At 57.8% G+C, this 26,153-nt stretch overlaps 2 protein-coding genes across 2 annotated transcripts in view; one reads left to right on the forward strand and one right to left on the reverse strand.

The window, feature by feature from the left end:
* Positions 1-866: 866 nt before the first annotated feature.
* On the forward strand, positions 867-20,840 carry DDX27 (DEAD-box helicase 27). Its single transcript, XM_062204335.1, has 21 exons — positions 867-1,012; positions 4,375-4,521; positions 6,370-6,429; positions 6,989-7,154; positions 7,973-8,019; positions 8,136-8,222; positions 8,960-9,065; positions 10,204-10,377; positions 11,998-12,148; positions 13,868-13,967; positions 14,053-14,194; positions 14,325-14,478; positions 15,180-15,261; positions 15,363-15,540; positions 16,364-16,470; positions 16,562-16,664; positions 19,007-19,101; positions 19,213-19,336; positions 19,639-19,720; positions 20,226-20,300; positions 20,454-20,840. Exons 1-21 carry the CDS (start codon positions 920-922, stop codon positions 20,467-20,469), a joined length of 2,289 nt encoding a protein of 762 aa, XP_062060319.1. The 5' UTR covers positions 867-919; the 3' UTR covers positions 20,470-20,840.
* Positions 20,841-22,150: 1,310 nt separating this feature from the next.
* The window catches only part of ZNFX1 (zinc finger NFX1-type containing 1), a 28,410-nt gene continuing 24,407 nt past the window's right edge, over positions 22,151-26,153 (reverse strand). The window contains exon 14 of the mRNA XM_062204337.1: positions 22,151-25,558. Coding sequence (XP_062060321.1) covers positions 23,117-25,558 — 2,442 coding nt within the window. The 3' untranslated portion in view covers positions 22,151-23,116. The remainder of the gene's footprint in view (positions 25,559-26,153) is intronic.

Consider the following 26,153-nt stretch of genomic DNA (forward strand, 5'->3'; position numbering starts at 1 on the left):
ACACGGTGTGGAAAGGTGGTGATGGCTGCCTAATATTGCAAACCTAATTCACGCCATTGATTGTACCTTTTAAACACACACACCAGACAACTAAGCTTACTTCTGAGGCACAGGACCAGCTGTCGCACGCAGGGAGTGTTGCTATGGAAAGGGGCGCGGCCAGGGTTTAGGTAGTCTGAGGTGACTTCCTGTAAGAGGTGATGCTTAGGTTGGCCAGCGCTGTGGCTCAACAGGCTAATCCTCCACCTGCGGCGCTGGCACACCAGGTTCTAGTCCCGGTCGGGGCACTGGATCCTGTCCCGGTTGCTCCTCTTCCAGTCCAGCTCTCTGCTGTGGCCAGGGAGTACAGAGGAGGATGGCCCAAGTGCTTGGGCCCTGCACCCCATGGGAGACCAGGAGAAGCACCTGGCTCCTGGCTTCGGATCCGCGCAGTGCGCCGGCCGCAGCGGCTATTGGAGGGTGAACCAACGGAAGGAAGACCTTTCTCTCTGTCTCTCTAACTCTGCCTGTCCAAAAAAAAAAAAAAAAAAAAAGGTGATGCTTAGGGACATAAAAAAAAAATAAAACAGAAGAAAATTAAAACTCACTCGTAATTCTACCACTGCTAACCGGTGGTTGTTTTCCGCCACATCGTTTTATGCAGAAATGCCCAGGGCTGGAGCCCACCTCCCGGGACCCCACCTCAGACACCCCCTCGAGGATTCCTACCGCCGGGGACCCACACAATGGTACCCGTGCATCCAAAGCCACGACCCGGGATGGCGTCATGCGAGACCACGCCCACACGGCTGCGCGCGCACTCCCGGGGGCGGAGTGTCTTCCGCAAGCGGAAGTGACGCAAAGGCGCATGCGCAGTTTGCCGCCGAGCGGACTGGGGACGGACGGTCAGTGCGCTTCCGGAAGTGGTTGCGGCTTCACCATGCTTGCTGAGCTCGGTTTAATCGGAACCATCGGCGAGGATGACGAGGTGCCGGTGGAGCCCGAGTCCGACTCCGGAGACGAGGAGGAGGAGGTACGAGCAGGCGACTCCTCAGGCTCCTGTGCCCGAATCCTCGGTGTCCCTGCCCGGCGGGGGGAGTTTCCCGGGAATGGCCTCCCTGGGACCCCGCGCTCGTCTCCGTTTGCTCGTCGCCAGCTTCCCCGCACGTCTGCACTCACTGGGCGGATGGCAGGCAGTCGTGGTCCCTGCCCACCGAGCCCTGCTTGTCTCCGTTCGCTTGTTCCGAGAGCCAGCACTTCCGAATAGCGCCCAGCGTGGGGCCGTGGCAGGACGGGCGCCTCGCTCCTGCGGCTTGTGCTGTGCGTGGCCCCGGACCAGCAGTGTGGCGGGTAGAGGGGAATCAGGGCCCTGGGAGATTCGCGTCTGCCTGCTGGACACGCCCATCGGGCTGTCCCGTGGCCTCCCCGGGGTCCCCCTCACCCTCCACCCTCTCCCCACCTCAAGCCGGAAGCTCCGCAGCCTTTGGCCTCTTGTCCGCTCAGCCCCTCCTGAGCTCTGCAAGGGTCTCGCGGCTTCTCCCCCTGCCCCCACTCCCACCCAGGACAGACCGGTGCCGGCACATGGTCCGACACCTGGTCCGACACCTGCAGCTCAGACGCACCCGGCGGCATCTCCTCTAGGTCTCTGGTGCACCTGTCACGGGAGAGCCCTCCTTTGGGTAAAAGCTGCGAGCCCGCTTCCCTTGGCTTCTTGGCTCAGCTCTCACGACCCTCCCCTTCTCGGCCACTGCACGGTCACTTCCCTGCCTGGACTGCGTGGCCTTGGCTCCTCAGCTCCGAGGCTTCCTGCAGCGCGGCTCCCTCTGCCTTGTCGCCTGTGCCGTGTGTGTGTTCCGGAGCTGCCGCCGCCTCGGCACACGGTGAAGTGGCCCGTGTGGCCGCTGTGTGGCTCCGCTTACCTGGCACGGAGGTTTCCGGTTACCTCTCTGGGAACAGCTTTCAGAATCGTGGTGGAGGGCGCTGGGCCTGGGTTTGAGCCTCGCCGCTGCCCTTTATCGGAGGGTGATCACGGACCAGGGATTTAGCCTGCGTCTCGCTCTCCCCTCTACAAAGCGGATCGCGGTAGCACTGGGTAAATGCGAGGCTTGTTTGTGCACATGTTGGGTGCACACTCGCCTGCATCCATGGTATGTAACTAGGAATGGCATACCCAGCAACTCCCCCAAGGATGGCCTTGTTAGCCTTGTTAGTAGTTGGTCATCCCTTTATTAGCTTGCTGAGGTTGAGAATAGGCGCTGTGTTCTTTTTTTATTTTTATTTTTTGATTTATTTATTTGAGAGGCAGAGAGAGAGGTCTTCCACCCACTTCCCAAATGGCCACAACTGTTGGAACTGGGCCGATCTGAAGCCAGGAGCCAGGAGCTTCTTCCAGATCTCCCACATGAGTGCAAGCACTCGGCCCATCTTCCACTGCTTTCCCAGGCCAGCAGCAGGGAGCTGGATTGGAAGTGGAGCAGCCGAGACTCGAACCGTAGTCCACATGGGATCCCGGCGCCACAGGCAGGGGTTTAACCCACTACACCATGGCGCTGGCGCTGGGGCTGTCTTGACTGTGCTTTTGTCCCCAGTGCCTCTCACAGGGCCTCGTGTATTCTCAGTACTCAGTAGCTATTGCTTTGCCTGGCACATTTATTGAGGTATGATTGAAAAATAGTTTGGTAAATTTAAGGTATTCACATGAGGCTTTGATATATCTATATCTGGTGAAATGATTAGTTGGTTAACGCATGACTTCATAAAAACCGCTTACTTATTTGAAAGACAGAGTGACCTCTGTGTGCTGCTTCGCTCCCCAAATGACCACAACAGCCAGCACTGGGCCAGGCCAAAGCCAGGAGCTTCATTTGTGCCTCCCATGTGGGTAGGTGGCAAGGCTGTCACCTGCTGCCTTCCCAGGCACATTAGCGAGAAGTTGGATTGGAAGTGGAGGAGCTAGGACTCAGAGCCGGGCACTGCATTCTGGGGTGCAGGTATCCGCGTGGTGTGTCGGCCACTCCACTAGAGGCCGGCACCAACAGCACAGTGCTGGTAACTGTAGTCACCCTCTGTAGCTGTGCTCCTACAGCTTGCTCGTCTTACGACTGAGGGCCGCTCCTCTTTCACCAGTACCTTCCCACCTCCTCCCACGCCAGCTGCAGCCACGCCATTCTCACTGCAGTGAGTGCGGCTTGTTTAGATTCCACGGTTTTCTCTGATGGTGGACCGGGTGCCGTCTGTAGGCCTCGCGGTGCGGCCTGTCCCCACGGTGTTCTCCGATGGTGGACGGGGTGCCATCTGTAGGCCTCGCGGTGCAGCCTGTCCCCACAGTGTTCTCCGACGGTGGATGTGTGCCGTCCGTAGGCCTCGCGGTACGGCCTGTCCCCATGGTGTTCTCCGACGGTGGATGTGTGCCGTCCGTAGGCCTCGCGGTACGGCCTGTCCCCACGGTGTTCTCCGATGGTGGATGTGTGCCGTCCGTAGGCCTCGCGGTACGGCCTGTCCCCACGGTGTTCTCCGATGGTGGATGTGTGCCGTCCGTAGGCCTCGCGGTGCAGCCTGTCCCCACGGTGTTCTCCGATGGTGGATGTATGCTGTCTGTAGGCCTCGCAGTGCAGCCTGTCCCCACGGTGTTCTCTGACGGTGGATGTGGTACCGTCTGTAGGCCTCGCGGTACGGCCTGTCCCCACGGTGTTCTCCGATGGTGGATGTGGTGCCGTCCGTAGGCCTCGCGGTACGGCCTGTCCCCATGGTGTTCTCCGATGGTGGATGTGTGCCGTCCGTAGGCCTCGCGGTGCAGCCTGTCCCCACGGTGTTCTCCAACGGTGGACGTGGTTCCTCTGTGTGCCTCGCGGTGAAGCTGTTCTCCACGTTGTTCACAGTCTGGCTCAGTTGCTGAGCGGTGTGTGTGGCAGTCTCCCACGATCCTTGTAGATCGCTCAGTTGCTCTTCGTAATCTGTCCATTTTTGTCCTGTGTGTTTCTCTTATTTTATTGGGACTTGCATTTGCTTCTTCCTTTTCCTTTTTTTAAAAATAAAATTAACTAATTAATTAGAGTTGCAGAGAGAAGTAGAGACAGACACAAAGGTCATCCATCTGCTGGTTCACTCCCCAAATGGCTGGAGCCGAGCTGATCTGAATCCAGGAGCCAAGAGCTTCTTCCCGGTCTCCCATCTGGGTGCAGAGGCCCAAGGACCCACGTTATTCTCCACTGCTTTCCCAGGCACACTAGCAGGGAGTTGGATCGGAAGAGGAGCAACCGTGACTCAAACCAGCACCCAGATGGGATGCCGGCGCCCAGGCCGGGGCTTTAACCTGCTGCGCCACAGCGCCCCCCCCCCCATCTTCCTTTTCCACTGTTCTCAGCCCCATGTCACCCAGCCTCTCCCTCTTTGCAGGGGCCCATTGTGCTGGGCAGGAAGCAGAAGGCCTTGCAGAAGAACCGCAGTGCCGATTTCAACCCTGACTTCATTTTCACCGAGAAGGAGGGGGCGTACGATGGCAGCTGGGCTCTGGCTGAGGTCATGAGCCAGCTCAAGAAGAAGGTAAGAGGGCAGTGCGGGGCGGCTCCTGACCTCACCCCCTCACCGCCTTTCCCGTCTGTGTTCGTCTGCTCGCAGATACTGGAGAATACTGGGGCTCCTTTGAACTCCCCTGTGGTTTTGGTGGGGTGGGGAGAGGAGGCGCCAGGCGACTGGCAGTCTTGATTAACGCCACAGCATAAAACACTGCACGGAGGGTTCATCGCGGACTTGATAGTCACACGCATGCTCATGGATCACTGAGCCACAGGTGACATTCAGAAGTGTCAGGAGTGTTCATGGTGGCTTTTCCCAGAGGAGAGGTGAGCTCAGACTCACGTCAGTGTATGTATGGAGAGAGGCCTTTACTTTACAGACGTTAGGACATGAAAAGAGAAAGTCTTAGAGGACGCCTGATGATATGAGCCCGTTGGTTTAGGAACGCCACCATTACATAAATTGTATGACTTAAAAATATCCATAGCCCATCTAAAATATGTAAAACCATAACTGTGTTAAAAGGGCCTCTTTGAGATGTTCATTCCTTGCTTGAAATATTAGAAAGAAATCTTTGCTATATCAGTTTGTAACGGAGAACAGTCTAATGGACATCCTTGGTAGAGTTTTTCTTCTTTAAATGTTATTGTTATTTGAGAGAGAGCACTCATCTGCTAGTTTACTCCCCAAATGCCTGGAACAGCTGAGACTGGGCCGAGCCAAAGTCAGGAGCCGGGAACTCCATCCAGGTCTCACCTGGGTGACAGGAACCCGAGCACTGGAGCCGTTACTGCTGCCTCCCGGAGTCTGTATTAGCAGGAAGCCGGAGTTGGCTGCTCCAGTGTGGGATGTGGTGTCGGAACCGCCAGGCCACGTGTCTGTGCTGGTAGTGTGGTGTCAATGAATCGCTGTCACTTGCAAGGTGGTCTTGGGTGATGTCAGCATTCAAGGTGCTTGGCTCCCACGCAGCCAAAGCTGCCACAGATGTCATTGTCATCTGCAGGATTGCCAGGATCCCATGCACGGCTGTGAGTCTGGTTATCCAGCCAGATGTGTCGATGTTATCTCTGACGTCGTGTGCTTTCAGAGTTTTACCTGCTCCAGATAATCACACTCTGCGAGTCCCGGATCTGGTCCATGCCAACCAGCGATGCCTCTTCAAGATCATCCTGGGAGGATTTGTGTATATATATATGTGTGTGTGTGTGTGTGTGTGTATATATATATAAAATATTTTCTTTTTTTCAGAGAATAACAAAGAACTTTTCCAGATTAACTGTAAAGTGTTTGTTCTCCTGTTTCATGCTCTGATGAACAGTGCTCTCCAGGTTTATTGAACAGATACTCTGCCTGTGAGCTTACAGTCCAGCAGGGTGGGGAGTAGTTAGACCAGTAATGCAGGGCACAGGCTAGCGTTTGGGGCACAGCCGTGGCAGTTCGGGTGCTTTGAGAACGCATGGAGGGGGCCGGCCATTTACTCAGCCTTCCGCAAGTTCGGCCAGTTTCCAGCATCGCCTGAATTTGCCCAGGTTTCAGCGTTTTAATTAGTAGGCCGAATTATGTCTCAAGGGTTTTTCAGCGTGGCGTTTAGCTAGAATTCACATCTTTGGTAATTTGCCATCCTGCACTGAAGCTCCTTCTAAAATGTGGGCGCTTGTATTCGTTCCTGGTCATTGAAACTTTTTTCATAGAGAGACCAATTACTTAACTTTTTTTTTTCTTCTGGCCCGGGAATAATCTACAGATTGGTTCATCTGTGCAAAGACAGACAAACCTTTTACATCTTCACATTTGCATCCAGCCATCAGAGAGATCTTGTTTGGTCACTTTGCTGCGTTTTCCTTTATTTGTCTCTTTATTTATTTTTATTTGCAGAGGGCAGCCACTACATTAGATGAGAAGATTGAGAGAGTTCGGAAGAAAAGGAAACTGGAGGTGAGGGGGCAAAGCCACTCTTGCTTGTGTAGTTAAGTTATACCCTAGGTTTGTGCTCAGCTCTACTCCAACGTCTGCTCGGGGTCTCTCTTTTTTTTTAAGGGAAAGATTTGTTTTATGTATTTGAAAGGCAGAGTGACAGAAGGGGAGAGACAGAGAGAGAGCGGTATCTTCCATTCGCTGGTTCACCCCCCCCCCCCCCCCCCCGTTGGCTATAACTGCCAGAGCTGGGCCAGGCCACAGCCAGGAGTGTGGGGGCTCCATCCAGGTCTCCCACATGGGCAGCACAGGCTCAACCACCGCTTTCCCAGGCGCATCATCAGGGAGCTGGATCAGAAGTGGAGCAGCGGGACTTGAACTGATGCTCTCATGCCACCAGCTGGCATCGCAGGTGGCAGCTTAACCCTCTGTGCCACAGCGCTGCCCCCTTTGGGTCCCCTTTGGCCACTAAGAGTCCTGCCAGTCTCTACCCAGGCTGTAGAGCCCAACGGTGCTCTTCTTGGGCTCTGAATTTCGTGTAGTTTGTTGTCACCCTGGCTTTATTGTAATTTTTTTCCAGGATAAAGAAGCCAAATCTGGGAAGTTGGAGAAGGAGAAAGAAGCCCAGGAGGGCCCTGAGCCAGCAGGGCCGGAGGAGCCAGCGGGGCGAGATGAGGAAGGGTCGGAAGATGAGGAGCCAGAGACTGACTACTCGTCCGCAGAGGAGGACATCCTCACCAAAGCAGGTGGGCGGGCGCTGGAGCCGCAGGCACGGGGCCGGGCCGGGGCACATCCGCCTCTACGTGTAAAGGAGCTCTGGGTTCTGCACAGCTGATGTATTTTAACATTTTTACTTACTTGAAAGTCTGGGAGACAGAGATCTCTCACATGCTGATTTACTACCAAAATGCCCATAACAGCCAGGACTGGGCCGGACCAAAGCCTGAAGCCTGGAATGTACTCTGGTCTCCCATGGGTGCCAGGGATGGCCGTACTTGAGCCATCACCTGCTGCCTCTCAGGGTGCTCGTGGGCGGGAATCTGGATTGGCGGTGGAGTCAGGACCATCCCCAGCACTGATGCGGGATGCAGGCGTACCAGGCGGCGGCCCAGCCCGCTGAGCCACGTGGCTTGCCCCACCCACAGTCAGTAGTTTAGACCTCCCTGCGACGTTGAATTCCTCTGTGGCGGGGTCTTGGGTGGGCCATCTCAGTTTTCAGGAAGTTTCCTCTTTCCCCATCGGCAGCTCTGGGCACCTCTGGGGCTCAGACTGGCAGTGACCTGTATCAGATGGTTTCTCCGCGAGTCTTTGCAGGTGTACTAACACATACTGGGGCTTAGCATTCGGAGCCTGCCCTCTGGACCACACCGGCCTGGTCTGCTTCCTGTCTGACCTTAGGCAGGTTATGTTTCTTTCCTGTGTGGCCACACAAGTGTCCTCATCTGTGAGATGAAGCTGGCGGCAGTGGCTCCCTCCCAGGTAGAGGTGCTGAGGACAGTGTCTGGCACGTGGCAGGTGCACTGAGGGGAGGAGCCAGGGTCCTCAGCTGCGCTTTTCTCCGTAGATACACTCAAAGTAAAGGAGCAGAAGAAGAGGAAGAAGAAAGGACAGGTGAGTGTGGGCGGGAGCTCAGCATGGGCTCATCTGGAAGCCCTGCAAGGCTGTGAGGGATCCACACTGCCTGGCCCCCTGTGCTGAATTCTGTGTCTTTTGATTTTCTGCTGCAGGAAATGGGTGGATTTTCTGAAGATGCCTCTCAGTATGATGAAAGCCTCTCCTTCCAGGACATGAACCTGTCCCGCCCTCTGCTGAAGGTGGTGGCCTCTGGAGGGCCCTGGGGGTTGATGGCTGCAGTAACTCCGCTCTCCCGCCCTCTGCCATCCTCATAGCGCAGAGACCCTGTCACCATCCCCGCCTCCCTCCACAGCCTCCCCTGACTTCCAGTTTCCCTTAGGATCAAAGCCAGTGTCCTCCTAACTGCCCGCATGGCCGTGTCCCTTCTGGTCCCCTCTGATGACGTCTCCTTGGCGCTCATTCTGTGGCCACTCTGCCTCCGTGCTGATGCTCCAGCTGACCGGGCAGCCCCTGCTGCAAGGCCGAGGCACGGGGCTCCTCCCTCCTCCCTCTGCCCGGAAGCCTCTTCTTCCGGAAGCCTGTCAAGTGTCTCCTGCCCTCCTCAGGGTTCAAGGGGCCTCCCTGGGCTCTCCCCTGGGTTGACTGCACCCCTCAGGCCATCTCCCCGGCCCCTGGACCATCCAGATCCTTCGCTGGTGTTTGTCTCCTGTGGCCTGTCTGTTTCTTGGTCTGTTTCACGTCACCACATCATAAGGTTCCTGAGGGCAGGGATTTCATTTCTGTCACTTCCTGCTGTGTGCGGGTGTCTGGCCCAGCTCTGAGGCCCCACGCTCTCAGCTGCCCTGTGTGGGATGAGTGTCGGGAGGATTGCTGTAGCTTCAGTGACTTCCCTCCTGGTGACTTGTTTCGGCCTGTGCCTGGCCTGCCACCACCCCCCCCCTCCCCGCCCCGAGCTGATCCTGTCTTTCCCCTTCAGGCCATCTCCACCATGGGCTTCAAGCAGCCCACCCCGATCCAGAAGGCGTGCATACCCGTGGGTCTGCTGGGAAAGGACGTCTGCGCCTGCGCAGCCACCGGGACAGGTGCGGCCGGGGGAGGGGGGATGGCGTCCCCGGGCTGGGCTCCTGGTCAACTTCACGGAATGCCGCTGGGCTAACAGGCCTTGTGTTTTGGAACTGTTGATAATGTCTGCAGGAACTCATGTTGGCTTGGTGGTTTCCATGGCTTTTGGAGACTTGGGGACACATGGAGCCGGCCAGTTTCCATTGTGTCCCTCCCCACGGCAGCGTTTTACAGAATGTTTTCTTGCTTTCTGTGCCTTTGCCCCATGGCTGTAGCTGGAGGGAACTGGGGGGCGACAAGGAGGGGCCTCTGCTGGCGGGTGTTGGGGGGAGACCAGGAAGAGTCATCAGCCAGCACTGTGTGGACTGCCACACCGCCGGCCCGGTGGAGAGACTCTGATCCTCGCATGGTGACATCTCATGTAACTGCAGGGCAACATCCAAACCAGGACCTTGGCCTTGGTGTTAACTAGATGCACAGCCTACTCAGGTTTCTAAAGGAAACGGGAAGAGTCGCACGTTTCGGGGTCTGGTGAAGTTCGTCTTCGTGTAGCCCCGTGGGCCCTGGAGGGGTCACTACCCATGCACCGCGCAGCCCCGTGGGCCCTGGGAGGGGTCTCTACCCGTGTCCCGTGTGTTACTGGAAAACAGCCCGATCATCAGCCTTGGGATCGTTGGTCATGGAGTAAAGCTGTCATGTCCTATAGCGCTGTGCAGCCATTTGAAACAATAGAGTACTTTTTTAAAAAATAGGAAGATATATATATATTCCTGTTTTCTTGAGACAAAGAAAAGTTAGAAGACAGTGTGTAGTGTTACATCAAAACTTTTTTTTTATATATTTCTGTCCACCAAAGATTAAGATCGAGACCTAGGACCCTCCTCTCCTTTTTCCCCCTGAAACCTTTTATTCAAGGTAAACTTATGCATTTCATAACTACAGCTTTAGGAACGTAGCCTCAGGACGCTTTCACATTCATGGTGACCTTCTCCACCCGGCTGCCTGGGGCCAGTGGTTCTGTGGTTCTCAGGTTTTGGCATCCACCGTGTGGCTTGAGGGCTGTGAAGCGGTCCTGGGAGCGGCCGTGTGGGTGTTCTGGGCTGGAGCCGTTCATTCAGACCCGGATCTCTTCCTGATTTCCTACTGCTCCCCCGCCAGGTAAGACGGCTGCTTTCGCACTGCCCGTGTTGGAACGGCTGATCTACAAGCCCCGCCAGGCGCCCGTCACCCGGGTGCTGGTGCTGGTTCCCACGCGCGAGCTGGGCATCCAGGTGCACTCCGTCACCAAGCAGCTGGCGCAGTTCTGCAGCGTCACCACGTGCCTGGCGGTGGGTGAGTTTCCAGCCGAGTGAGGGTCTGGCCCGGGGAGACTGCCCGGGGGGAGCCGGGTTTGCTCCACCCCCGCAGACGGTGGGTGCTCGGAAAGGCCTCTGTAGAGTGGATCCACGTACAAACAGCATGTCCTGTTTTCACAGTGGGGGAATGGGAGAAGTCTGAGTGGGACTTAATCAGCCTTAAAAAATGTGTCAAAATTATGGGACGATCATTCTTGGTACTGAACAAACTTAGGTTGTAATTTCTTCTTAAAATATTTTAAAAAATTAAAATATATTTCTTGTTTAAATAATTATTTTTAAAATATATCTGAGCAAGAAGCAGAGCATCCATCCTTTGGTTCACTTCCCAAGTGTTTGCAGCAGCTGGGGCCAGGCCAGGTCAAGAGCAGAAGCCCAGAACTCAGTCCTGACCTCATGTGGGGGCAGGGACCCAAGGACTCGAGCCTTCCGCTGCTGGCTCCCAGGGTGCCCAGCACATTTGCTGGGAACTGGGATCAGAAGTGGAGCCAACGGCGCCGGCACACCAGGTTCTAGTCCCTGTCAGGGCACCGGATTCTGTCCCGGTTGCCCCTCTTCCAGGCCAGCTCTCTGCTGTGGCCCGGGAGTGCAGTGGAGGATGGCCCAAGGGCTTGGGCCCTGCACCCCATGGGGGACCAGGAGAAGCCCCTGGCTCCTGCCATCGGATCACCACGGTGCGCCGGCTGCGGCACGCTGGCCGCGGCGGCCATTGGAGGGTGAACCAATGGCAAAGGAAGACCTTTCTCTCTCTCTCTCTCTGTCTACTCTGCCTGTCAAAAAAAAAAAAAAAAAAAGTGGAGCCAAGATTTGACCCCAGACCCCCTGTGATACAGATGCAGGTGTCCCAAGTGGTGCCTAAGTGCCATGCCAAATGCCTGCTCTTAATTTGTAATTTCTTAGCATGAATGATGAGGCAGGCTTTATTTTGGGCAGTTTTTGTGCTGAAGGTTTGTGAGAGTGCTGTCTGGCCAGTGCCACAGCTCACTAGGCTAATCCTCCGCCTGTGGCACCGGCACACCGGGTTCTAGTCCCAGTCGAGGCACTGGATTCTGTCCTGGTTGCCCCTCTTCCAGGCCAGCTCTCTGCTGTGGCCCGGGAGTGCAGTGCAGGATGGCAGGGTCCTTGGGCCCTGTACCTGCATGGGAGACCAGGAGAAGCACCTGGCTCCTGCCATCGGCTCAGTGCGATGCGCCGGTCACGGCGGCCATTGGAGGGTGAACCAACAGCAAAAGGAAGACCTTTCTCTCTGTCTCTCTCTCTCACTGTCCACTCTGCCTGTCCAAAAAAAAAAAGAGTGTCATCCAACCTGCAGCTTATCTTCCACATGCAGTTGGAGGTCAAAGGTGATTTTTTTTTTTGTCCTGTGTGCGGAGGCTTCAGTAATTTTCACAGCTTCTTCTCCTTGACCTTGGAGGTTTCTGTCACTTTTCTGACGTCCGTATTTGCATGGTTGTCCTGAAATTGCCGTCCCTCTCCACGTGTTGTGAAGTCCACGTGGGCGGGCCTGGGTCAGTCTTGCACTGGGCATGCGGTGGAGTGGGTGTTGAGCCCCCTCTGTGGGTGACTGACCTGGCCACCGATGGGGCTGTCCCTGCAGGTGGCCTGGACGTGAAGTCTCAGGAGGCGGCTCTTCGGGCGGCACCTGACATCCTCATCGCCACGCCGGGGCGGCTCATCGATCACCTCCACAACTGCCCCTCCTTCCACCTGAACAGCATCGAGGTGCTCATCCTGGATGAGGCCGACAGGTGCGCCTCAGGTGGCTCCGGGGCCACGCCCAGACGTGGAGCCTGGTGCTTCTGCGTGCTCTTGTCCTTTGCCACTGGTGTGGGGGGCCGCCCCACACTGGGCCGGATTTTCCTGCCCCCCCCCTCCTTCCCTCCCTCCTTACCCCCCCTCCCCCCTTCCTCTCTGTCCTGTCTCTCCCTCTCTCCTCTCTCTCTTTCCTCTCTCTCCCTCCCCCCTCCTCTCTCTCTCTTTCCTCTTTCCTCTCTCTCTCCTCTCTCTCCTCTTTCTCCCTCCCTCCTCCCTCTCCTCTCTTTCTCTCCCTCCTCTCTCTCCCTCCTCTCTCTCTCTCTCCCCTGTGTGTGTGTGATGACCATTGAGCTGTAAGGTAGGTCATGTGTGCTCTGCTGCCTCCTCACTGAGGTTTGGAAGCCTGATCTTGGTTCTTGTGGGATGTGGGAGGCGGGAGTGGCACCCACTGTGTAGCGAGGCCCCACAGACATCTCTGTGGCTGTCACAGGGGCTCCCTCTCTCTGTCCTCCATCTTTCTTTAATGCATGGTCTTCCTGGTCGTGCCTCTCCCTCGTTGCAGAAGAGGACCAACTCTTTTGTGCACTGGATTAGCGATGGGCTGCGGGCGGGGCACAGATAAGCCAGTGCGTGTTCAGACAGGTTGTAAACAGACTTCTGATCCCACCTGCCCCCACCCCCCAATCTCAGTGAACGACACCTCCACTGCACCCAGTGTTAGGGTGTTCATCCTTGTCTCCCTGTTTTCACACCTGACCTTTGACCTGTTAGTAACTCCCGCTGGCCTGCGGCATCTGTGTCAGCGGTTACTTGGCGGGCAGTGCTTTGCTGTCCCTGTTGGGTTTCTGCTTCGCGCTTGGTACTTGGGACACAGCTTTGCTGACCGTGTTGGGACAGCTCCTGCCTTCCTTGCTCCCTCTCTGCTTTTGTCCTTCGAGGTGCTGTGACTGTCCTGCGTGGTCCCTGGAGGGTTGCTGGCGTTCAAGTCTGTCCCCTCCCCCTAGAACACAGTACTCGAGAAGGGGCCTCTGCTTCAGTTGTTAAAGACCCAATTGGCTGCCTCCAGCAGAGCAGCCAAAGAAAGCAAAGGAGAGCATCCCATGATTGCTTTAGGGCTAAAAGAGGCTGGACACTGCGTTCTTCCCAGATGCCGTGTCTCAGGTCATGCCAGGCTGAGGCAGCGTGGGGGGCCGGGGGAAGGAGAGCCTGTGCTGCAGGGCAGGTGCTGGGAAGGAGGCTCCTCTGCAGCGGGGAGACCCCCAGGTGCCGCCGTAACCAAGACACCGTGCGCTTACCCTTGGCTCTGGAATGTGACCGCTGGCCTCTCCTGCTAGAGAGGGGGGAGGGCCCCACCTTGCCTGGTAGCACCGTGCTGGTGTCGAGTTGTCTGAATCCAGTCCCTGGAAGACAGACAAATCCCGAGTGTAGAAAAGGGTAAGGGGGAGTTTCTAGATTAAGGGAATTCAGCAAGCCGCGGCAGCCAGTTAAGGTGCAGGAAGCGTGGTTCTGGGCCACAGGAAAAGGTGGCTGCAGAGTGACACGTGGAGAGCAGCTGAGGAGGTCTGAGCGTGGCCAGTAGACCCCAGCCTGCGCACCTCTGCCCTCGGCCGCCGCCAGCACACCCTGGCCTGTGCGCCTCCGCCCATGGCCGTCAGCAGACCCTGGCCTCCGCGCCTCCGCCCACGGCCGCCGTGTCCTGCCTCTGTCCCCAGGATGCTGGACGAGTACTTTGAGGAGCAGATGAAGGAGATCATCCGCATGTGCTCGCACCACCGCCAGACCATGCTCTTCTCGGCCACCATGACGGACGAGGTGGGCCTGGGGCGTGCCCTGGCGGGGGTGCTGCGGGGCCGGGCTGCCGGCAGAGAGCTGAGCACCCCGGCCTTGGGCTTGGCAGGTGAAGGATCTGGCTTCAGTCTCCTTGAAGAACCCCGTCCGGATATTTGTGAACAGCAACACGGATGTGGCCCCTTTCCTGCGGCAGGAGTTCATCCGGATCCGGCCTAACCGAGAAGGGGACCGGGAAGCCATCGTGGCAGGTGAAGACCCAGGGGTCACTGTCACTGCTCTCGGGAGTCGGCCTCTCTGGCTGTGCCCGCGAGGACGGGTGCCAGGCACGGCAGCCACGCGTCGCAGGAGCTGAGTGAGAGCTCCCCTCCCTCCCTGCAGCTCTGTTGACCAGAACCTTCACCGACCACGTGATGCTGTTCACCCAGACCAAGAAGCAGGCGCATCGCCTGCACATCCTCCTGGGCCTGCTGGGGCTGCAGGTGGGCGAGCTCCATGGCAACCTGTCGCAGACGCAGCGGCTGGAGGCCCTCCGGTAACCGGGCCAGGGCAGGTCATTGGGGGGAAGTCGGACCCAAAGGGTTGGATGAGAGCAGCAGAGGACACAGCGCTGGCCCTGTTCCCAGGTGCCCATGCCCAGGGCGCTTCTTCCACCTGGGCCCCATCCGGAACCTGACATGAAAGACACTGTGTGGTCTCAGGCTCCAGCTTGCCCGGGGCAGCAGCCGCCCCTGGGGCTGAGCGAACAAGATGTGGAATCCCAGCTGGCGGGCAAGGGATACCCTAGAATTCTGCCCGTCTTCATCATCATCACGGACACCTTTGCACACGCTCCTTCCTGCAGTCTTTACTGGTTTATGTATTTGAAGAGCAGAGGGAGACAGATCTTCCATCTGCTGGTTCTCTCCCCAAATGGCCACAATAGCCAGGGCTGGGCCAGGCTGAAGCCAGGAGCTCAGAACTCCATCCAGGTCTCCCATGTGGGTGGCAGGGGCCCAAGAACTTGAGCCATCATCTGCTGGTTCTCAGGTGCATTAGCAGGGAGTTGGATCGGAATGGGTGTCCTAGGACTTGAACCCGCACTCGATGGGGAACATGGGTGTCCCAGGCAGTGGCTCAGCCTGCTGCTTCGCGGTGCCAGGCCGTTTTGGTGGCTTTAACGTCCCACTCGGTTCTCTGCTGGAGAATTATTGGGGTCTGGCATCTGGGTGAGCATCTGTCTGCGGCTATTTCTAGGCGCTTCAAGGATGAACAGATCGACGTCCTGGTGGCCACTGATGTGGCAGCCCGTGGACTTGACATCGAAGGGGTCAAAACGGTGAGCAGGGCCCATCTTCCTGGGACTTTTGGTTCAACTCTGCCTCCTCACTCCCCCCCGGCTCCACCTAACCTGACTGATGCTCCACGTTGACCTTGTAGGTTGTCAATTTCACGATGCCCAACACCATCAAACATTACGTCCACCGGGTGGGGCGGACCGCGCGTGCCGGCAGGGCTGGGCGCTCCGTCTCGCTGGTGGGAGAGGAGGAGCGGAAGATGCTGAAGGAGATCGTGAAGGCCGCCAAGGCCCCTGTGAAGGCCCGCATACTTCCCCAGGGTGAGGGCGGCCGGGCAGGGCCGGGCCGGGCTGGGCTCACAGCTGTGAGCAGGTGCTTTGCCAGCAGGAGCCAGGTGGGACGCTCAGCTCTGCTGCTCCCTTGCTGAGAGACCCTGTGCAGGTCTCCCCTCCCCTCGCTGGGCTTCGGCCTTCCTGGGCGTGCAGAAGGGAAGAATGATAGATGCGGACGCAGCGCCTGCTCGGACCTTTCCCTACGGGAAAGGTGTCTTCGGGGGCGGAATTCTGCCCGGTGGGGGCAGAGGAGGAGTGGAGCAGCGCTCAGTCTGTTCCCCTTAAAATCGTTTATCGTTGGGAACCGGTAAGGAAGGTGAAACTGTAATTCTCCATCAGCGCTCTCCGCCGCTCGTACCGTGCCCTTTCAGGCCTTTGTGCATTTTCTCCTTCGCCCAGCAAGGAGCCGCGTGTCCCACCCTGTGCCCGGTGCGGGGATCCAGCCGGGGACGCAGCAGGGCTGACGCTCCGGTGGGCGTGAGCGGTGCCTCCCACAGAAAGGCTGTTTGGGAAAGGCCTCTGAGTCCTGGCACGGAGCCGGGAGGGAGCAGAGAGAACAGGGCCAGGGCCCTGTGGCAGCAGCAAGCTTAGAGTCACAGGAGACCAGAGAGTAGGCAGCGGCTGCTCGTGGGAGTCGGGAATCTCCCAGGAGCAACAGGAAGCCTGGGGGGGCAGGGGGGTGCTGAGCAGGGAAGTGGTGCTCTGAGAAGCAGGATTGCCCGTCAGCAAGTACACGTTTACGTATTTCCATCAGCCGTGCCGTGTGCGTCTTCACCTGCCTTTTAAAACCTTTTTATTCTCTTGCCCCGAGACGTCATCCTCAGGTTTCGGGACAAGATCGAGGCCATGGAGAAGGACGTGTACGCCGTTCTGCAGCTGGAGGCGGAGGAGAAGGCCATGCAACAGTCGGAAGCCCAGGTGGGGCTGTAAGCAGAGACCCCGCTGGCGGCTCCGCCCGGCCCTCCGGGGCTCAGGGGCCTCACGGGGCACCCTGTTGCTGTCCCCACAGATCAACACAGCAAAACGGCTCCTGGAGAAGGGGAAGGAGGCGCCGGGGCAAGAGCCCGAGAGGAGCTGGTTCCAGACCAAAGAGGAGAGAAAGAAGGAAAAAAGTAAGTCAGGGGTGCTTCCTCCAGAAGTGAGGCTGAACCACCGTGGGGCCAGCAGGGGGCGAATACCCAGGGAGCTGAACGTGGGGAACTCCCGCAGATCCGTGTGCCGGTGTCCAGTAGAGCGTTAGTCCTGGTAGCCAGGGGGCCGTCACACGGCACGTGGGGGCAGGCATTGTGGCGGAGTGGTTAGGCTACTGCTTCGCACACCTGCAGCCCACGTCGGAGTGCCTGTTTCTGATCCAGCTTCCTCATGCACCCTGGGAGGCAGCATCGATGGCTCACATGGTTGGGTCCCTGCCATCCATGTGGGGAACTTGGATTGAGTCTGGGCTCCTAGCTTCGGCCTGGCGCAGCTCTGGCTGTTGTGGGCATTCGGGGAGTGAACCAGCAAGTGAGAGGGTTCTCTGTCTCTCTGCCTTTCAAATGAATAAAAATCAGTAAATTAAAAAAGAAAAATCAACCATGAATGGAAGAACAAGAATTTGGCATACTGGTTAAGACGCCTGCGTCATCTATTAGACGGTCTGGGGTTGAGTCCTGTGTCTGACGGGTGACGCCAGCTTCCTGCCGACAGACGCTGGGAGGCAGCAGGGTGAGTTTGGCCCCAGCCACCCGCCTGAGAGATCTGGGTTCTTTCCTGGCTTCTGACTTTGTCCTGGCCCAGCCCCCTTGTGGACATTTGAGGAATAAACCAGCCATTGGAAGATCTCGCTCTGCCACTCAATAAATCAACAGTTTGAGAGGATGAGCGGAAGAACGGAGTGTGGTGTGCAGTCCACCTGCACACTGGCCGTTCAGTCACACTGGAGCTCTGATACGTGCCTCCGGGCCTCACCGTGGGGACGCTCTGCCGAGGGCTGTGGTCCCCACAGCGGTGGACAAGCCCCGTGGGGTCCCGTGGACGGGGCAGCGTCAGCCACAGGTCACAGGGCTCCCCAGGGCCGGGGGACGCGTTTGCAGTGGTGCCCGTCACTGGCCGCCCCTGCGTGGGGCTTTGTAAGTGGTGATGGCTGCACGGTACCGACGCTGGGAGTGGACTACACGCCACAGAGGACTCTTAACCGCGGGTGAACTGGGAGATCTGACGGTGGATGTGTTTCACCACAATTAAAGAGGCCAGGAGATGTTTTAATATAGTTCCTTCTCCCTCTCTTTTTAGGGAAAAAAACCACTCCTGAATTCGTGTTCTACACCTTGCTTTTCCCATAGTTTCATTGCTTGAGGATCGTTTCATATCAGGCATGTGTACAGCTGACTTACAAAGGAAATTTTCATTTCTATTTGAAAGGCCAAGGGACAGAGAGATTGAGACAGTGACACATTCCTGTGACCTCCATTCACTGGTTTATTCCTCAAATGGGGCTGGGCCAGGCCGAAGCCAGGAGCCAGGAGCTCGGTCCACGTCTCGTGTGGGTGGCAGGGACCTAAGTGCTTAGGCCATTGACTGCTGCCTCCCATGGTGCACCTTGGCAGGAAGCTGGAGTTGGAAGCAGAGCTGGGACTGGAACCCGGGCCCTTCCATATGGGATGTGGGCATTCCAGGTGGGGTCTCAGTCGTGCCAAATGCCCCACGGAACTTTTTTCTTGGTGACTATGTAGTCTTCCATTGCAATTTATTTAATAAGTCCCTAGTTGAGGGTTATTGAGGTTCCCGATCTTTTGCCATTTTTTGTTTTAGATTTATTTATTTATTTGAAAGGCACAGTGGGGCTGGCGCTGTGGCATAGAGGGTAAAGCCTGCGCCTGCGGTGCCGGCATCCCACATGGGTGCTGGTTCAAGTCCCAGCTGCTCCACTTCCGATCCAGCTCTCTGCTGTGGCCTGGGAAAGCAGTAGAAGATGGCCCAAGTGCTTGGGCCCCTGCACCCGCATGGGAAACCCGAAGGAAGCTCCTGGCTCCTGGCTTCGGATCGGCACAGCTCCGACCATTGGAGTCAGTTGGAGAGTGAACTAACGGATGGAAGACCTCTCTCTCTGCCTTTCCTTCTTTGTGTAACTCTTTCAAATAAATAAATCACTTTTTAACAACAACAACAACAAAAAATGGCAGAGTGACAGAGACAAGAGGGAGGGAGAAATCTCTTCATCTGCTGATTCACTCCCCAGATGACTGCAGTGGGCAGGGCTGGACCAGGCAGAAGCCATCTGGGTCTCCCACACGGGTGCAGGGGCCCCAGCACTCGGGCCATCGTCCACTGCTTTCCCAGGCCATTAGCAGTGAGCTGGGTCGGAAGTGGAGCAGCCGGGACTTGAACTGGCCCCAGGCATTACTTTAAAGTACGTGCACTGCTTCTGGACGTAGACGTAGATGTTCCCGAAACCTCCTGCTCTCTCCCTTCCCAGTTGCCAAGGCTCTGCAGGAATTTGACTTGGCCTTGAGAGGAAAGAAGAAAAGGAAGAAGTTTATGAAGGATGCCAAGAAGAAGGGGGAGATGACAGTGAGTGCCCGAGGCGGGGGCACCCCTCTTCTCCACGCTCACGCCTGGGGGCTCCCCCGCTGCTCTGTGTTCATGCCCGCGCTCACTTGCTCATGCCCCCTCCGCCCCTAGGCAGAAGAAAGGTCACAGTTTGAAATCCTGAAGGCACAGATGTTTGCCGAGCGCCTGGCCAAGAGGAATCGCAGAGCCAAGCGGGCCCGGGCCATGCCTGAGGAAGAGCCCGTGAGAGGCCCTGGTAGGTGTGGGCGCCTCCCCGCAGGAGATAGGCGGGCTGGTGACAGCAGCCCGTACTTCTTGAGGAGCCCCAAGCTCTGGGGTGACCCTGTGGTTGATGGGAGAGCCGGCACCGGCGCCCCAGCGCTTTTGGCTCCGGAATCCACACCCCCGCCACGTGGAGTCACGGGTGGGCTAGGGTGAGGGGAGGGCAGCCCATGGGCGCTAGAGCGGCCGCTGAACTCAGACTGTTGCCCTGAGCTGGAGGCTGCTTGGGAGCCTGGGCCCTGGGGGACCCCGCTAAGCCGTCGTGTCTGCGTGCAGCCCAGAAGCCGAAGAAGAAGTCTGTGTTTGACGAAGAGCTCACCAACACCAGCAAGAAGGCCCTGAAGCAGTACCGAGCCGGGTAGGCTTTTCAGGCGCGTGGGCCCTGGTCTGGCGGGAGCGTGACTCTCCCCTTGGCCACTCCCAGTTCCCAGGCCCTTGCTTCCTGGCGTGCCTTATAAAGCTGGCGGCGCCTACCTGTGGGGCCCAGGTGGGAAGGGGAGCGGTGCTAAGGAGCAGCCGCTGCTCGCAGGGCTCAGCCCTGTTGCCTGGAGGCAGCGACGACTCTGACATCTCGGGCTCCATCCTGTAGACCCCAGAGGACCCCCTCGTGCTCATCGTCCTGCCCCCTTGGCCCTGGTCCGGAGTTGGCGTGGGCACCCTGAGTCCCCCCTGCGGTCATAGACCCAGTGGGTGCAGGCAGGCCCTCTCCAGCCTTGTTCTATAGCTCAGCCCTGACCCCCAGGAGGAACCACACGAAGGCCTAGGACACAGGGCCTGCAAACGACCCCTCCCCGGGGGGGTGGGGGCCGTCACCGGGCCCAGCAGCTTGCCCATTTCAGCGCCTTCTCTTCCCCCACCCACAGCCCTTCCTTTGAAGAAAGGAAACGGCTGGGCTTGGCCCACCAGAGGCGAGGAGGGACCTTCAAGTCTAAATCCAGGTGCTGGGTGGGGTGGGGTGGGGTGGGGTGGAGTGGAGTGGGAGGGCCTGCCCCCGCTCCCTGCCCTGCCCAGAGCCTCTGCCTAAGATAGGAGAAGAGCCTCCCATGGCAAAGGAGCTTCTCCGTCATCTTCGTGGCCTTAACTCTTCCTAGGTACAAGAGGAAGTAGCCGTGTGCCTGAAGAACCTCGTGGGGCAGGCCTTAAATGCTTCCCTGGGGGAAGTCGCCCTGGCACGGCCTGCGTCCTCCAGTGTCCTCGGGACGGTGTTGTGGCTTAGCGGATTGAGCCGGCATCCCATGTGGGCGCCGGTTCAAGTCCCGGCCGTTCCACTTCCGATCCAGCTCTGTTAACACGCCTGGGAGAGCAGCAGCAGATGGCCTCAGCGCTTGGGCCTCTGCACCTACGTGGGAGACCTGAAAGCTCCTGGCTTCAGCTTGGCCCAGCTCTGGCTGATGCAGCCATGAGGGGAGTGAACCAGCAGACAGAAGACCTCTGTCCTCTCTCTATAACTCTTTAAAATAAATAATTTTTTTTAAGTCTTCCGTGGTGGTGGTGGTGGTGTGCAGCCGTCTCCTAGGCACCCCTGCCAGTTGGCCAAGCCCCCTTGTCGATTGGCTTTCCTGTAACAGTACACCAAATGGAAGAAGTGTTTATTGGGAGGGGGGAAGAAACCTAGTTGTGTAAATGTCTTCTCTCCACGGCAGTGTGCGCCTGGCCTCCTAGCGTGGCACTGCTAGGATCACACTGAGATGCGTGATCTGTATGCTTGTGGAGGCGCTGGGTGGGGTGAGGGCGCGCCGGCCGGAGATGCTCTCCCGGGCTGGAGTAAAAAGGTAAAAAGCTGTCGTTTCTTGAGTGTGAGTGCCACACCATGTGCTGAACAGCACCTGAAGCCAGCTCACTGCGCCGGCAGCCTCGTTGTGCTGATGAGGAAACAGGCTTGGTGAGGTGGATTTCCCAGAGCGGCACAGCTGGGAATTTGGGTTTTTGAAGCCAGTGTGCACCTGAGCTCACACCCTTGGTTCTGTGCCGCGGAGATGGGAGTTCGGAGCGCACAGCAGCAGCCGACTCCGTGACTGCGCGCCTTGCACTGACCAGCCTCCTCCTGGGCGGTGGTGGTTCTGAACCACGGTCCCTTTAGCAAACAGAGGAGAGCTGTGGCACCCGTCTGTAGGTCGTGTCATGTGGACCTCAAGGAGCAGCATTCCATCTGGCTTTCTAATTGTAACAGCAGTACAGTAACAAACCTCAACACGCTGTTTCCAAAGTTACCCATCTAGGCTGCACTCGCCAGTCACCACCAAGGGGCCCAGTTCAGACAGTGAGGGCTCCCGTGCGTGATGCAGGGAGGTAGTGAGTGAGCGCTTACAGAGACCCCCAGTCCCCCAGCCCAGGAGGTCGTCAGCTTGTGCGTGCCTCCTCAAGGCACTTGCATGGCGCTGATGATCGCCAGGGTGGCCTCTGATGGAGGAGACCCGTCAAGTGCACCCTTCTATACAGCCCTTTTCTCACGGGTAAAAATGATAGCAATTGAACAAAACCAAAAGTGCAGCCTCACTAGGCGGTGCCTGCCCTGCCCCTTCCTCTTCCCAGGCTACCTTAGCTGCTTCTAGAATTCGCCGACGGGGTCGGGTGTTGAGATGCCTCTTGGGACGCCCGCACGCCCACATTGGAGTGCCCAGGATTGAGTCCTGTCCTGCGACAGCTCGGTGGCTCAGTCCCTACCACCTACACAGGAAGACCTGGATGGAGTTCCAGCCCCGGTGTGGTGGGCATCGGAGGAGTGAACCAGCGAACGAGACATCTCTGTCTGCCTTTCAAATAAACAAACAGGTTTTTAGGAGCTGAGGTCAGAACATGGACCACTGGTTTTTTGAATCATCGTTTTTATTAATTGGCTTTATAGGCTAAAGTGCATAGTAAAGACAAAAAGGAAATGCATACGTAGGAAAGGGATGTTTTTCTTGCCGACGTTAGAAAGGACCTGAGATGCCTAAGTGTTCTAAGGAGCACTGGGCCGCGGGGACGCGGAGACAGGCCTGGGGCTGGCTTCCAGCTCACGTGTGGGGCTTGCAGAAGCCGCTGGCGTGCTACCCCTGCCCAGGCAGAAGCTGTGAGAGAAGGTGCTGGGACAAAGGCTCACACCTTCGTGAGTTTAACCCCACTCAGGGCCCCAGGGGGACCCAGCACTGCCACGGAGCCTCTCCTGCGGCAGCTTGGAGCCTCATCCCGAAGTGCAAGTGACAGGAAAGGGTACGGGGCCACGCCTCAGCCTGGGCCTGCTGAAGTCCTCAGCTGTGGTGAACATGTAACTGAGTCAGGGTGCGTGGGCGACGTCTGTCGGATCACAGGCCTCTGGCTGAGGCGGCGGCAGGAGGGATTCTTGTGCTCCTTGAAGAGATGAGCAGTTCATGAACAACTCCTCTGGGCCTCTGTTTATTGGGATCAAAGTCAGTCTGCAAGTCGGGGCCTGGCAGTTAGAATCCGTCAGCTTTGCTGAGCCCAGACTGCACCCCAGGAACACCTCGGAAGGAAGCTCTGACCGAGGCGGGACCCTGGGTGGCCGCTGGGCAGCCCTGGGTGGAAGCCCCGGACCTGCTCCAGGGGGCCTCCCCTAAGGTGTAGGAGAGGAAGAGGGGAGAGCCGTTACTTCTGCTCTCAGTTCTGGAGGTAAAGTGCTTACTCTAGCGCAGGGTGAATCTAGAAATAAATGTGGCCAAGCCCTAAGAGTGGATCCTTAAATAGGTGCTAGGACTAAAGGACGAGTGTAAAAAACTGGACGCTGGAGCTGAGCCCAGCCGCCGTGCGCCCCTCCCTACATCATCCTCTGGATCTCCTCGAAGTTCATCAGGTTGTTGGCCGTGTCCGACCAGGCAGGGTGCTGGGCTCCGTCCATCTCAGACGCCAGCTGGTTGCTCCGTTCCAGAGTGTGGTTTACGCCGCCAATCACCTCCTTGCAGTCAGGACAAGTGGCCCGCTGCATGGCCCCCCCACAGTCGCCGATCACGTAGATGTGGCCATTGGGGCACTTGAACCAGTGGCCCCGAGGCAAGCCCATGGCCCTGACGATCTGCACCCGCTCCTCCTCCGAGACGCCCAGGCCAGAGCAGGGCAGGTGGGCCTTCAGCGCCTTCATCTTCCTCTGCACGAGCTCCTCATCCTCCGGGGTGAACTTGGACGTTCTCTCCAGGACATCCCGGAGCCTGTGGACCTCCTCTGCGACCTGACCTTTCAGCCTGCCCTCCGCCATCTTGCAGCTGCTCAGGAGGCTCAGCAGGTACGTGAGCCTCTGCATTTCACTCTGCAGGTCGCTCAGCTCCTGGCTGCTGAAGCTCAGGCGCTTCCTGGCCAGCCAGCTGTGCACCTGCTCCAGCCGAGTCCTCACTCTGTCTCGTTCCAGCACATGCACGTTCTTCAGGGAATCCCAGAGGCTGGCCAGGCGGTCGTAGAAGCTGACGTAGTTCTCCATGAGGCCCAGGTCCCTGACCGACAGACTCTCCTGCGCCAGCTTCTCGCTCAGCATCAGGAAGTCTTCCGGAAGCTGCTGCTGCAGGAGGTGCTTCCCCGCCAGCAGGGCCTGCAGGCGCTGCTGGTCGGCTGTGATCTCCCTGGCTGAGCCCTGGATCCTTTCCTTGACCACCTCGATCTCCTCCAGCCGCTGTTTGATGCTGGCTCCGTACCGCAGGTTCTTGCGGATGGGCACCTGGCAGACCGGACACACCTTCAGCCTGATGGCGACCTCGTCCTCCTTCTGCTCGTTCATGTAGCGGTCCAGGGCCTGCACCTCGAAGATGTGGCTGCAGTCTTCCAGCTGCACGAAGCGGGCGTCGGGCTCGTCCTCAAAGCCGAAGAAGATCTGCGTGACCTCGTCCTGGTGGCAGATGCGACACTTCTTGGGGCACGGCTCCCCACACAGACCGATGCAGGGGTGGCCACAAGCCAGCAGCTTAGTACAAGGCACGTAGCATGGCGGTCGGTTGCAGGGCTCGGAGCAGAGTTTGGTGCACTGGTAGTGCTGGCAGCGCCAGATGCACGGCTCCACGCAGGGGGTGCAGAGCTCCCCACACTTTTTTTTGCACTGGCTGTGGACACAGCGGTTCTGGCACGTGCGCTGGCAGGGCGGGCACTCGCCGATGCACGGCTCCTGGCACTTGTGAGAGCAGATGAGCAGGCGCTTGCACGGCTGCTGGCAGCGTTCGTGGAAGCGCCCTTCACAGCAGCTGTGGCAGGAGCCGGGGCAGGGATGCCCACAGTCCAAGATGGTGCCGCACCTGCTGGTGCACTTGACCGGCAGGCCGTACTTGATATCCTCCACGTTGCCACACTTCACCTTCTGGCTGTGCCCGCACTTGAGCTTCACGGTGACCATTTCTGAACACAGCCGCACACAGTCCTCGCCACAGGGGTGGCTGCACCTGTGCCCACACCTCAGGACCTTGGGACAAGGCTCCTGGCAGCAGAAGTCGGCCTCCGACACGGAACAAGGGACCATTTGCTGGTGGCCGCAGCGGGAGATGGTTTTAGGCACCTTCACCTGGCAAGGCTGACACTCCTGGAAGCACACGAGGGGGCACCGGTGCCCATCCTGGCAAAGCACCTTCTGGCACGGCTTCATGCACTGGAACTCCTTGTGCGCGGAGTCGTAGGGGTGGCAGGCGCGGGTGCACACGTGCCCACAGTCCAGCCGGAACTCGCAGGGCAGGCTGCAGCCCCCTTCGGGCACTTTCTGGAAGTCAGAAGCTTTGGACACTGACGTGTGGGTCTCAGGATGGTTCTGGCAGCACAGCCGGAGGGCGGGGCCTATCTGGTTGTTCTCTCGGAGGGTGTGGATGATCCTGCTCCACAAGGGCACCTTGGCCAGCATCTGCATGTTTCCGATACAGTACATGCCCTTCTTGGCGCGCGACAGGGCCACACAGATGCGGTTGGAGATCTGCAGGAAACCCACCTTGCCCTCCTGGTTGCTCCGCACCAGAGAGAGGAGCACGATGTCGTTCTCCTCCCCTTGGTATTTGTCCACGACGTGGACCTTGACCCCAGCAAACGTCTTGGTGGGCATGAGCTTGCGCAGGCAGAAGAGCTGCCCGGTGTAGGTGGTGAGGATGGTGATCTGGGAAGGCAGGTACTCCTGGCACAGGAAGTACTTGCACAGCTCCACCACAAAGTGAGCCTCGTGCTGGTTCTGATGGCTTTTGCCCTCTTGGATCTCCTGTTCGGGAAAGGTGTGTTCTATGAAGAAAAGGTTGGACGAGACCCCCTGAAGAGGCAAAGCAGTGACACGTTAGCAGGTTCACTCGGGGCACGGCTTCCCTCCAGCTTCACGCACACTGGCCACAGCCCCTGCTCCAGAGAGAGACCCTGGGGGTCTCCACCATCTCTCGTCACTGTCTCATTATGAAGTTAGTTATCACGTGCTTTGTTTCGGGGCCATGGCAAATGGACCAAGAATTCACCTTAGTTTGGTTTGATATTAATACTCATAACAGCCATCCATGATGCAAACGTTATAGCTTACGGAACAAGCAGCAGTTTCATAATGATAAAGATGATGACAGAGCCAAACTTACCAAAGGACTTCAAAAGGTTCATGGACAATGGAATGAAAAGGTAAATTTATTTTGCTGCAAAAACTGTTGAAATCCATGTATATACAAAGGGTCTTCAAAAAGTTCATGGGAAACGTATATTCTGAAAAAACTACACACGGATTTCCAAACTACTTTTGCAGCAAGGAGTGAGTGAGTGTTCAGCCTATGGTTGCGAGGCCTGCGCCCACACCCCCGGGTGTCTAGGCCTGGTTCCTGGGTCAGGCTCCTGACTCCAGCTTCTTGCCTGTGCGCACAGTGGGAGGC

Source organism: Lepus europaeus, chromosome 10 (assembly GCF_033115175.1).
Source record: "Lepus europaeus isolate LE1 chromosome 10, mLepTim1.pri, whole genome shotgun sequence".
Taxonomy (NCBI): domain Eukaryota; kingdom Metazoa; phylum Chordata; class Mammalia; order Lagomorpha; family Leporidae; genus Lepus; species Lepus europaeus.